The 14,126-nt window shown below is 38.0% G+C and overlaps 1 protein-coding gene across 1 annotated transcript in view; it reads right to left on the bottom strand.

The window, feature by feature from the left end:
* Positions 1–14,126, bottom strand: part of LOC115209609 (fibrillin-1-like) — a 289,329-nt gene that overhangs the window by 235,105 nt on the left and 40,098 nt on the right. The window contains exon 5 of the mRNA XM_029778049.2: positions 3,897–4,031. Coding sequence (XP_029633909.2) covers positions 3,897–4,031 — 135 coding nt within the window. The remainder of the gene's footprint in view (positions 1–3,896; positions 4,032–14,126) is intronic.

The raw sequence follows: 14,126 nt of genomic DNA on the forward strand, positions 1-14,126 counted from the left end.
TGCTGTTTCTACCAGGTCTGTTAGGCCTTCTCATGTAAACTCAAGCTTTCTCATGCCTTGAACATAAGACCAAAGCAGAGAATGTATTCTTTTATTCTTCTGCTTTTTCCAGCCATTGGTCTGTGGCCATGCTGGGGCAATGCCTTGAAGAATTGTAGTTTAATGAATCAACTCCACTTTTATTTTTGTAAGCATTGTACTTATTCTATCTGTTTCCTTTGTCAAACCACTAGGTGACAGGGATGTAAACAAACCAACATTCGTTGTCAAGCAGTGGTGGAGGACAATCACAAGCACAGACACGCACACACACACATACATGCATACACATATACACACATACATACATACATACATACATATATATATATATGTGTGTATATATATATTGCAGCGTGGAAGGTGTTTGTAAGCCATTTAAGAAACACACAAAAACCGTTACATTCACTTCAACATTTAAATTTAATTTGCCAAAATATTTTCGTCGCTTTGAGACCGCGACCTGTTCACTGACAAAAATATCGTGCTAACAGGTCGCGGTCTCAAAGCGATGAAAATATTTTGACAAATTAAATTTAAATGTTGAAGTGAATCTAAAGGTTTTTGTGTGTTTCTTAAATGGCTTATAAGCACCTTCAACGCTGCAACTGTTTTCGTTCCAGCACACGATCTCAGATCAAGTCACTTGCTATGCAAGTAGATCTCTGTAACTATATATATATTTATATATATATATATATATGTATATTGGTAAAAACAGTAAGATAACAAAAGAAAGAAAGAGACCTCAATATTATGTAAATAGAGGAAATCTTTATATATAAAAGTGAGGTTGTGTGTCTGTCTCCTACGATTTAGATTCCTAACTACTCCCACATTTTGCGGTGCAGTTTAAACCAAACCGGGTATCTTATAGTCGTGATTCATATCGAGACCGTCTGGGTATTAGCGCGCGTCTACGATGAGTCTACGATTTTAAAAAAATTTACCATCAATTTTTCCCATTTTTAATCCATTTTTGACATATATAAGGGAAGTAACTCTCTAAAATTTATTATTAAATCTCAGAACGTAAAAAGCTACGGTAACACCCCTCCCCCTTTGTGGTTAGCCATATTGAGATGGCTATTATACTTTACATCTCTAAAAATGCTTATATAATTATTTCCCTTACAAACCCGAGCAACGCCGGGCGATACTGCTAGTATATATATAAAATCCATCATGTAGATTCCAATTTACAGCAACTGTGGTTATGTTTACATTTATTTTTAAACACTCTTCGAGTTTTATCTTCTAAAATATCGTTTCCTTATTTAGAATGATGTGTTTCAAGCTTACTCTAAGTTTAAATGTTATTACTGAGTTGATTGCGGCATGTGCAGTAATGCAGAGCAGAAAGAAAAGAAAACAAGGCATACGCGCAAGACGAAATATTCGTAGAAGTCAAATGATGATGCAGGCTGCAGCAGAAAAACCTCCCATATTTTACATGTTTTTTCTTGTAGTGCTAGTAAAGTTAGGCAGGTGATAATGGTATCTTCATGTAGCTAATGTTTCATTTTTTTTTATCGTAGTTATTGCTATGGTTTCTAGCAGCGCATATTATTATGTATTTGCTTTTGAGACTTTTATCAGCATGTAAAATGTGAGGTCATTTTACTACACCCTGTATATGTCGTAGATAGCTTGTTTTCTGGATGGTAAAAATACTGTGGATGGATATAAGCTAAAATTGAAAATTTATCACATCCGGATCGAATTAGTAATTTACTTACCATTAAAATATGACGATTTCATTTTTTGAAGTTAATAAGGAGAGACGGTAAACGCGCTGGTCCTTTAAATGCGTGTCTCTCATACTGGTTGCCGTTCAGTATGAACATCTGTTAGTCTAAGTTTACAGGGAAAATTTGAACAGAGAAAGAATTCCTAGGTGGGGGTTGCAGTTCTGGGGAGGAATGATTTTGTGAAGTTAATAACAGAAGACAAAATACGGTACGAGAGGCAGGATGAGGAGAAACGAGTAGATCATGTAGATGAGGATAAATAAGGTATGCAAATAGTAATATTTTAGAACAGAGACCAATGTCGTAGCGACGGAGAGTTATAGAGAGAAAGTTCTTCGGCTCTGAAACAAGATTAAAGTGTGATAAGTGAATTATTGCTACCCCGTAGCATTCCTTTCATTTGACTGTGTAGTCGGGGACTGATGAGAGCCTAAAAACAGCAACAGAGTGCAATAAATGTTAATAGTACTTTACTATGGTGCTTAAACTTTGTCTGTAACTGATAAATCCTAGTTCCTTTTCTTTCTTTGTTGTTGTTTATTTTGTGAGGGTAATCCAGTATTGGTGGAGGCACATGGCCTAGTGGTTAGAGTAGCGGACTCGCGGTCAAGGGATCGCGAGTTCGAATCTCAGACCGGGCGATGTGTGTGTTTACGAGCGAAACACCTAAGCTCCACGCGGCTCCGGTAGAAGGTAATGGCGAACTTCTGCTGACTCTTTCACCACAACTTTCTCTCACTCTTTCCTCCTGCATCTAGCAGCTCACCTGCGACGGACCGGTGTCACGTCCAGGTGGGGAACCTATACGCCAAACAAACTGGAAAACAAGCCCTTATGAGCCAGGCATGGCTCGAGAAGGCACAAACAATCCAGTATTGACAATATTTTATAAATGTAGTAACAATGAGAGATCATCAAAGATTCCAAGCTTAAGCATTTGAGGCAATCTTTGAAAGTTTTACAGTAATGTTGCTTTACTTGTTCTTGTGTAGTCAGAGTGAGATAAGAGGCAGTTGTGTATATGACTAGAGATTGCATATTTGCACTTTTGGACGGCATTCTGTTGTCGTGCCTCCGTTAAATGTTGTTCTCCATATCATTCACAGTTTAGACCTTGGCTTGATGTGATTAGATTGTGTGTGAAGGACGCTTTTTGTTAAAGGCTGAGGAAGACTGGAGCAAGAAATCCTTTATGTAGCACTGTGTACTATTAAAAGTGCCAGCAAATGGATCTGTTATGTAAGGAAGAATGAAAGACTAGTTGGTGCTGTGGAAATAGGAGAGATCTCCATCGACAATCAATGAAATGAAACTGAGTGATAAGTTCACGCTCCAAGATATGAGATGAGCATCTATCATAGGCGGCTGGAAATTTAGCAAGGAGTTTCTCATGGCAGACATAATAGAAAGTCTTGCTATTGTCACGACAATATAACTTTCGCCAAAGTCTATATTAATTCTGACGAGTAATATAGAGCAAGTCTACTGTAGGTTTGGTTCAAAAGGAAGCCATACTGGTGGTCACTGCGGTGGGAAAGAGATTCGAGGTGACGACAATTGTTTCCTGATGACTGCTGAATGATAGATTAACAGTGTTGGTGGGTCAGAGAAGATGCCTTATAGTTGAATTGGGCACACTGAATTGTGTATTTAAAACTGGAATAGACTTGTAAAGATGGAGGGGAATTATATACAATTTAGCGAGTTAGGAACGTGTCATGTGAGGGTACTAGAAAGGGCACCGTTAAGACCGATGCTTTTCAGGTTGCGTATGCGTATAAACAGGGCATTTGGAGAAGGTGAGATTGGAAAGTGTTTTATTGAGAATGTTCAGTGTAAAGTTGGAGGCAAAGTGAGTAACAGATATGGAGATCCTTTCAGTAAGGATGCTACTAAGTCGTTACGGTTGAGTAGTTTTGCTAGAAGAATTCTGTCTTGTTGACGCAAAACAATGCAAATTGTATTCCAAGCATGATGATTTCGAATTTCTGTGGAGTAGCCTGAACTTTCTTCAAAAACATACTTCAAGAAGTACGTTATGCATTCAGACCACTGTGAAGAAACTGAAAAGAAATGATATGAATTTATAAAAAAGATATCACTTACTTGCTGAACATCCTGTTAGATTAAGTCTTGGGATATAACCCATTTTACAAATGCAGTGTCCCCAGGGTGAACACTTAGAATTTGTCATAGCACTGGAACAGTCGATGTATGAAGAACACAAGTCACCAAGCCTACCTGAAATTTGATAAATAAAAGAAAAATCAGTTTGTGTGCGTATAACAACAATAAATGGCTAATATTTGCTTTTTTTCCATGCTATTGATAACTGCTTGTTTTCTGGAACCTCTGTCACGTGCACCCAATATAATTGGGTGATGAGTTGCTGCCCGGGTGAGTAATAAGGATTTTAAGATATGCACAACAATACACATTTTGGGAAAGAGAACAGTCGATAAACTGATGCCAGTATTTAAGTGGTACTTACTTTACCGAGTCCAGATTGAAGAAATGTAATGTCGATCTCGGCAGGATTTAAACTCAAAACTTAGAGGGACGAAACTAAATACAGCAAGGCACCTTAGTTCAGTGAGAAATCTCTATATAATAATTGCCGATAGAAACGATGGGTGATTGGTTGGCTGGTTGGTTCGTTGGTTCGTTGGTTTCTTCGCTCGCGTTTTATAGTGTAGCGAGAGAAGGGGAGGGAGTAAACGAGTGGTACAGAGAGAGTTAACATAATAGGTGCAAGGTGTGATCATACTTCGTTTAGTGGCAGACAATGTGTAAAGAACGGGATGTACAATGAGACATAAAGAATCATGGAGGAGGAGGAAGAGGGGGTGGAGGGGGAGGAGGAGAGAAGCGGGTGGGGAGGAGTAAATGACAGAATAATTAGAGACAGATAATCAGACAGAAATGAAAGCGCAACATTTCAGAACAATATAATAAAGTAATAAAAAATATAGAAATAAAATTTATAAAACAAAATAGGGGAAATAAAAGAAGAGGAAGAAAGATTAGAGGCGAAGGGTATAGGTAGAGAAGTGACAGCGCGAATTATTGAAGAAATTAAAGCATATCACATTTAAAAAGTTATTTGAAAAACAATGAAAATTGTGTAATATGGACAGGAATCACCAATTGGGAAGGTATTTAAACGGTTCGAAGTGCAAAGCATAGTTTATATTCATCTCTCGAAGAATGTTTTATTGAGACGAATGAATATAAATAAAAATATGTTCGAACCAAATGTAAACAGGGAAATATGTTTGCATAAGTAAGTATAAATACTGTCACAGTAATATGTAAGTGTGCATGTATAAATATAGACAAGCACAAAATATTTCCTCCTTCTTCTAGGAAATCTGCATTTCTTATAAATTTTACCTCTAATATAATTATACTTAAAAATACGTCAATCCTCATAGGTTGAGCGGATTTCGCCGGAGGAATTGGCATGGTTATGAAATGATGCTGAATTACATAATATTGTGCTGCATACTGTGCATTGTTAAATAATAAATCATGCAATTGAATGCATGTTGTAATGTTCTGAGCAATTTTTATTTCTTTATTTTTTATATATGTGTGTGTATGTGTAAGAGAGAGAGAGAAAGAGAGAGAGTGTGTGTGTACACACACACCAACACACATATATATTCTTTTATTCTTTTTTCTTTTACTTGTTTCAGTCATTTCACTGCGGCCATCCTGGAGCACCGCCTTAACGGGTGTTAGACAAACAAATCGACCAGAGGATTTATTCTTTGTAAGCCTAGTACTTATTTTATCGTTCTTTTTTGCTGAACTGCTAATTTACAGGTACATAAATACACCAGCATCGGTTGTCAAGCAGTGGCAGGGGGACGAACACAGACACAAATATATATATATATAATATATATATATATAATATATATATATATATATATATATATAATATATATATATATATATGCATATATATATGCATGTGTATATACATAAATGTATGTATGTATGTACATCCAGAAATAAACCGACACCTCCATAATGCACAGGAGGAGGCTACAGAGAGAAAAATGTGTAACTAGGAAAAAACAAAAGGTGTGCCTTACGTCTATGTGAGAGGATGTTGGGGAGTAATAAGAGGAAAGGCAAAGACGAGAGAAAGACTGTGAGATATCAACAGGTTATACACCACACCCAATCATATACACAATCATATGCATCAGTCGGCAGATGCATTCAACGTGTACTCATATATAAGTGCGCACGCACGCACTCACGCACACCACACCCACCCACTCACATACGTACACACACACGCACATGTTAGTAACGGACTGAAAGAATGATTACTCAACACAGGACAGGTGGATAGATTAGATAATTCTTTTTAATAGTGTTTTATTGCTTCTCCGGCACCATTGGTTTCTTGTAGGAAAATCTTCATTTATTCGACCTGACTTTGAAACACGAATGCTACTCTTCTATTGAAAAAGATGAAAGTGTTATGCTAAATCAAAATAGCACATGATATCAATAATATAGAATAAGTTATGCATCAATCTATAAAGAATTTATGGAATATATGATGAATATATAAAGGGAAGCAACATCCAAGCAACATCCAAGCAACATTCCTTTGTAATAAACTTGGAATATGATAAATGCAGTAAAATGATGACTTGCACCAATGCCTTTAAATATGCATTTGCACAATTACACATAATTATACATAAATAAGCGTGCGTATATTCATATATAAATGTACATAACTATGCATATGTATGCATTAAGAATACACGCACATATATATACATATATTCATGTACAACATAAACGTACGCATGCACACATACATAACCAGAAATATATGTATTATAGCTTTAACATTCGTTGCTGGATTGTTGCCATATGTGAGTTTACATGTGATGGAACTGTGCTCTATAAATGTTTCAAGGTTTGTTTATTTAGGAAATTCAGTGCCTCCCATTACAGTTATAAAAATATGCTACTGCATTTATCTTATACTAAGTTTATTACAAGGGAAGTAACCAATAATACTGACCCTGGATGATTGCTTCCCTTTATATATTCATTACATATTCCTTGTATATTTATGCGTGGAGGTTCAATGGCCCAGTGGTTAGGACTCGCGGTTTCGATTCCCAGACCGGGCGTTGCGAGTGTTTATCGAGCGAAAACACTTAAAGATCCACGAGGCTCCGGCAGGGGGTGTTAGTGAACCCTGCTGTACTCTTTCACCACAACTTTCTCTCACTCTTTCTTCCTGTTTCTGTTGTACACACTCTGTATCATGCTGTCACACTCTGTGTCATGCTGAATCTCCCCAAGAACTACGTTAAAGGTACACATGTCTGTGGAGTGCTCATCCACTTGCACGTTAATTTCACGAGCAGGCTGTTTTGTTGATTGGATCAACTGGAACCCTCGTCGTCGTAACCGACGGAGCGCCGTAGTGTATTTATGCATAACTAATTCGATGTTATTCATATTTCGTACCATCTAAGGTTTCTCATGACACTCACCTCAGATTCAATGGCGAAGTGTCACTCGTTCTTCGAAATTTGGTTAAATAAATACAGATTTTTCTGCAAGGAACCAATGGTACGGGAGAAGCAACCAAGCTATGCGTGTGTGTGTGTGTGTGTGTAAGAAAGATACCCCTTAGTGAATTATTCATCACCAATGAGTAAGGGACGTTCTGTCACAGTTTTGTCTTTCCTTTTCTACCCTTCGATGTTTCACTTAGAGAGCGAGTGAGAAGAGTGACACAGAAAGGAGGATAAAGTGTGAGAAAATTAGAAGAAAAGACAATATGGGAGAATAAAGAAAGAAAACCGAGCAAGGAGAACATAAAAGAAGTGTGAATACTCTTCCACTTTCTGAAAATGTCTTCAATTTAAATCATGTTCATGTAGATAAATACAAGAATTTAAATACATGTTGCTTGCATTTTTTAATTATATTTGCATCTTTCAAAAAATTTGAAACATGTGCATTTCAAACTTTCAGTAAGTAAAACAATATTATGTTTATCTTTTCATTATTGAATATCCATTATTTTTCTTTATTTCTTTCAGTTTTGGAAATATATAGTTTTCTTTCGTTATTTATTGACAATTTCAAAAGATTTCATTATAAAAAGCATTAAACAATGGCCCCATTTACTAATGTAGCATAAAATGTTCTTAAATATAGCTATTCCTTTCTTTCTGAATAATTCTGCCGTATAAATTTGGCTATTTCACTTTAGAGTTGTCTAATTCACTTTAGACTTAGATCTGATATTTTAACATTCTTGTGAAAGGGGAGACATTTATATATTTTAGAAAACTATTACTTTATCTACATCATTTGATGAAGATATAAATGGCATATAAGAGTTCTGTTTTATACGTTACATTTAACTTTAAAAAGTTAAATGATGGCTCAACGTTTTACTACTGAATCTTTAAGTTTAATAGCAACATTGAAATGAAAAAACAATGTAAAAATTAGCGTCTTATCAATAATTTGCATGTACCACGTCCTCGCGATGTTTTCTTTTTCTTGTGTTCTTTTTCCGTTTTTGGGGGGGGATTATATATACATACATACAAACATAAATACATACATACATACATACATACATACATACATAAATACATACATACATACATACATACTTACATACATACATACATACATAGACAGTGAGATGGATAAATTGTCGCCATTTTATATTTTTAATTTTGCGCGTGTATGTTCTTTGTTTTTGATTTTGTCGATAACACAGTATAGTAGGGTCAGTTGGGCACTGTCTGTGACAAAGACAGCACCATGACGCAATTCCCTCTGCCAGAAAGTTTGAAACGACGTGCTGCCTTGCTTGACATTCGCGCCAGAAGTTCCAATACGAACATTTCAGAGTGTTTGAGTGTCAATCTGAGGACAGAGCAGAGGATTCGGAAAGAGTTGGATGACTTTAATAGTGTTTACGAAGGTACGGCAGCTCGGAAAACTCTCTCTAGTCATTCTGATAAGAAAAGAACTCTTGTTGGTGAGATCCAGGCCATGATTGACAACGATCCCTCCAAGTCAGATACTCCCATGTCCGCCAAGGACATGGAAGTATCTGAGTTTCTTATCAGGCAGGTAGCGTATGAAGATATTTGGTATTCCTCATACAAGATGAGAAAGGGCCAATTTTTATCCCAAGCCACTAAGGACAAGAGGAAAGACCGCGCTACGAAACTTTTGAACAAACTCAAGCATCCCTCCAACTGAACATACTTTGGTTTTTCTCAGACAAGAAACATTTGTGTCAGATGGTACCGAGAGTGATAAAAATCAAACATCCAGTCAACATCATGCCTCCATTCATCTTCCCATACAGTCTCAGACTAAACACGGAGGCCTACATCAAGTGCCAGGAGGAGGTAGTGTTGCCCTGGGTCAGGCGAGTAGCTGCTGGAGGACCCTATGTCTGGCAACAGGACTCTGTACTATGCCACACAAGCAGGATAACCCAGTCATGGCTGTAAGACAATTTCTGCGACCGCATCACCCCTAACATCTAACCACCTAATTCCTCAGATTGCAACCCCTTTGATTATTATGTGTGGATCGCAGTTGAGCAAGAGACCAACAAAACTCCTTACAACACCAAAGATGAACTGAAGGCAAGGATTAGGGCAGCATTCACCAGCTTAAATAAGGAAACTCTCCAGAAGAGTTGCAGGAGATTCCGAAGTCGTCTGGAGGCCGTGGTTGAAACCAACGGCGATAGTATTGAATAAATTTACTCTTTAGTATTTCAAAATATTTTTATGTAATTTGGGCAAATATATCTGTTAAAATGAGATGTCAGTGTTATTTTCATTTATGCGTAATTTAGACATTTTATTCACCGCATCTGGTACATGTGTGTGTGTGTGTGTGTGTGTGTGTGTGTATTACTTACAAAGCAGACAGACAGACAGAATTCTGGTGACTGCCACTTTCTTTTGAGAAGAAGACCAGCACTTCAATTATTAAATGCTGTCATCCAATCTCAAATGACTTGCAAGTCTATCTTTAAACAAATAGACCCTACTACAGATGTTACAAGCATTTTCAGGCAGAAAAGTGTCTGGAATTGAAGTTGTCTTGTTTACGAATGCTCGTTTCCAGATGGATTGTTCGATTGTCCGTGTTTCAAATGCTATTGTAGGTTACATCTTTCCAAACAGATCGATTTTCTGTCATCTGCTCCCAGTCTTTAATATTCTCACTAAGAGCCATGAGGTTGCTTGGACGGTATCTCTAAAACGTTCGTTCCGCCGGGGATTCCGCCGAGGTCGACTTTGCCTTTCATCCTTTCGGGGTCGATAAATTAAGTACTAGTTACGCACTGGGGTCGATTTAATTGACTTAATACCTATGTCTGTCTCCTCTATGTTTAGCGCCTTGTGGGTAATAAAGAAATAGGTATCTCTAAAACGTTTCTTAGGTTTCTGTCTCGGACGTTTACTAGGTTGCGAAACAGCTGCTTAGGCAATCTGTCATCCTGCTTCTCAGTAAAGTTTTCCATCCAACACATCTAATTGCGTATGAGGAGAATTTCAAAACTGGATGTTTTGGCTTGCTGAAGAACAACGGAGTCTGGTGTTTAAGATCCTCCAAAGGCAAATTTCATGGAGTCTTTCCAAAGCCTTGGTTTGATGACGAAACACATGAAACTTAAGTACATAGGCGCAGGAATGGCTGTGTGGTAAGTAGCTTGTTTACCAACCACATGGTTCCGGGTTCAGTCCCACTGTGTGGCACCTTGGGCAAGTGTCTTCTACTATAGACTCGGGCCCACCAAAGCCTTGTGAGTGGATTTGGTAGACGGAAACTGAAAGAAGCCCGTTGTATATATGTATATATATGTATGTATGTGTGCGTGTATGTTTGTGTGTCTGTGTTTGTCCCATCCAACATCGCTTGACATCCGATGCTAGTGTGTTTATGTCCTCGTCACTTAGCGGTTCGGCAAAAAGAGACCGATAGAATAAGTACTGGGCTTACAAAGAATAAATCCCGGGGTCGAGTTGCTCGATTAAAGGCGGTACTCCGGCATGGCCACAGTCAAATGACTGAAACAAGTAAAAGAGTAAAAGAGTATATATCCATAAATATACACATGCGCGTGCTAATATATGAAAATACGCATGCACATATACATACAGACACACACGCTCGCGTAAGCATAAGTATACATCAAAATAATTTCATTGAAGTTTTGATGATACGACATAAGTTATATGAATTTTCAAATAGGGCGTGAAATGAGAATTTCTATTCACATTTAATTTCTCCATCCGTAGATGGAAATATACAAGTATACGGGCATATAAATATATATATATATATATATATATATATATACACTCACACATACATACGTGTGTGTATATATGTGTGTGTATGTATGCATGCGTATGCATGTATTTATGTAGCTATATATAAATGTACTATATAAATTATAAACGCTTATCCATACACATATATGCTTATATGTGTATCATTTCTTTTTATGTTTCTACGCGTGTGTGTGAGTGCGCGTGCGTGTGTGTGTGTATGTATGTGCGTGTGTGTGTATGTATGTATGTATGTGTGTGTGTGTGTGTGTGTGTGTGTGTGTGTACTTTCAACATTTATTTTTGTAGAAAAGATTGACAGGCGATTCATTGCTGGAAAGCATGGTGCGTGCCTACACCAATTTCCTATTTTGGATTTGATTGCATTACATACATAGAGGTATTCGTTTACGAAACGTGTTGTCTCTGAATTCTATAGGAACTCTACAGAGATAAACCAACCAAAGCCTTGTGAGTGGATTTGGTAGACGGAAACTGAAAGAAGCCTGTTGTATATACGTATATATATATGGATGTGTACGTGTACGTTTTTGTGTCTGTGTTTACCCCCCCCCGCCCCACCATGCCTGACAACCGATGGTGGTGTGTTTGCGTCCCCACAACTTGGCGGTTCGGCAAAAGAGACCGATAGAATAAGTACTAGGCTTACAAAGAATAAGTCCTGCGGTCGATTTGCTCGGGTAAAGGCGGTGCTCCAGCATGGCCGCAGTCAAATGATTGTAACATATAAAAGAGTAAAAGAGAAACAGAAATTAAAAGTGATACATTGACTGAAAAAAAAGACTCAATGGCGTCGCTCGGTGTGGGATTCGTGTGGCGTCATTCCACTCCTCCATTATTTTCTCTCATCTTCTTTCATTCGCTTTTTTCCCCACTTTCGTGTTTTTTTTTGTTTTGTCCTGATTGTTTTGTGCTGTCCTACGTGTATTTGTCCTTCTGTGTTTAGCCACTTGTGCGTAATCAAGAAATAGTTGTTTACAATCATCTGAAATGGAACTGTCAAAGCGCGATATTCGAGCAATTTTGCTATTCAACCTCAAAAAAGGACGTAAAGCAGCTGAAACTTCTCGCGATATGAACGAAATATTTGGTGAGGAAATGACCAGTGAGTGGTCAGCTCGAAAATGGTTTAAACGACTTCGCTGTGGAGACCTGAACCATGAAGATTGTGAGCGTAGTGGACGCCCATCTGTCATCGATGACGGTCAATTAAAGACCGTGAATGAAAAAGATCCACGTGAAACCACTCAAAACTAATAAAAGAACTTCAAGTAAACCAGAAAACTGCCTGCGATCGGAAAATCAAAAAACTCGAAAATGGGCACCATTCGTTTTGGATGAAAATCAGAAATGCGCAGATATGAAATTTGCTCATCGCTTCTCCGTAATCAGACCGATCCATTTCTCGACCATATTGTGACTTGCGATGAAAACTGGATTCTGTACAATGATAAAAATCGTTCTTCGCAGTGGTTGGGCCAAAATGAAGCACCGAAAATCTTCCCTAAACCCGAGCTCTTCAACAAGAAGGTTATAGTGGCTGTTTGGTGATGTACTGTTGGACTCATTCACTATAACTTCTTAAAACCCAGAACAATCATTACTGCAGAAATATATTGCCATGAAATTGCCAAAATGAACGGAAAAGTGCTACTCCCCACTCCCAGACTAGTCAACAGAAGAGGGCCAATCATTCTTCACGACAATGCTCGACCACACGTTTTACTAATGACCCTCTAGAAGTTGAGGGAACTTGGATACGAGGTTCTTCCCCACCCAGCTTATTCCCTAGACTTTTCTCCTACCGACTATCACTTTTTCAAGCATTTGATGGTTTCCTGCGACTGAAGGAGTTCAAAAATCAAACCGATGCCGAAAGTGAGTTCATCAGCTCCAGAACGCCAGTTTTTTATGTTACCAAAATAAACAAACTTGTAACTCGTTCGCAAAAATGTGTTGATTATAATGGTGCTTATGTATTATAATGGTGCTTACTTTGATGAATAAAATTTCCGCATTGTTGAAATACATTATAATGAATTTCATGTTTCAAAACGTTGCTTACTTTTCACTCAGCCTGATATATGATCTTTTACACGTTTCAGTCATTTGACTGTGGACATGCTGGAGCACCGCCTTTAGTCGAACAAATCTACCCCAAGACTTATTTCTTATAAGCCTAGTACTCATTTCATCGTTCTCTTTTGCCGAACCGCTAGATTGTCAAACGATGATGTGGGACAAACACAGACACACAAATATGTACATATAGTAGAAGACACCTGCTCAAGGTGTCACGCAGTGGGACTGAACCCGGAACCATGTGGTTGGAAAGCAAGCTTCTTATTTCTCTATTGCTCACAAGGGGCTAAACATGAAGGGGACAAACAGGGACAGACAAAGGGATTAAGTCGATTAATTCGACCCCAGTGCGTAACTGGTATTTATTTAATCGACCCCGAAAGGATGAAAGGCAAAGTCGACCTCGGCAGACGAAATACCTATTTCTTTACTACCCACAAGGGGCTACACAAGGAGGAGACAAACAAGAACAGACAAACGGATTAAGTCGATTATATCGACACCAGTGCGTAACTGGTATTTATTTAATCGACCCCGAAAGGATGAAAGGCAAAGTCGACCTCGGCGGAATTTGAACTCAGAACGTAAAGACAGACGAAATACCGCTAAGCATTTCGACCGGAGTGCTAACGTTTCTGCCAGCTCGCCTTAGGAAAGCAAGCTTCTTACCACACAACCATATGTATGTATGTATGTATGTATGTATGTATGTATGTATGTATGTATGCATGCATGTATGTATGTATGTATGTATGTATGTATGTATGTATGTATGTATGTATTATGTATGTATGTGTGTGTATACCTACATATATATTCGGGTGTAAAGTTACATTAGTGACCCAAGGGCCGGTAG

This window comes from Octopus sinensis, linkage group LG3, assembly GCF_006345805.1.
Source record: "Octopus sinensis linkage group LG3, ASM634580v1, whole genome shotgun sequence".
NCBI classification, from domain to species: Eukaryota; Metazoa; Mollusca; class Cephalopoda; order Octopoda; family Octopodidae; genus Octopus; species Octopus sinensis.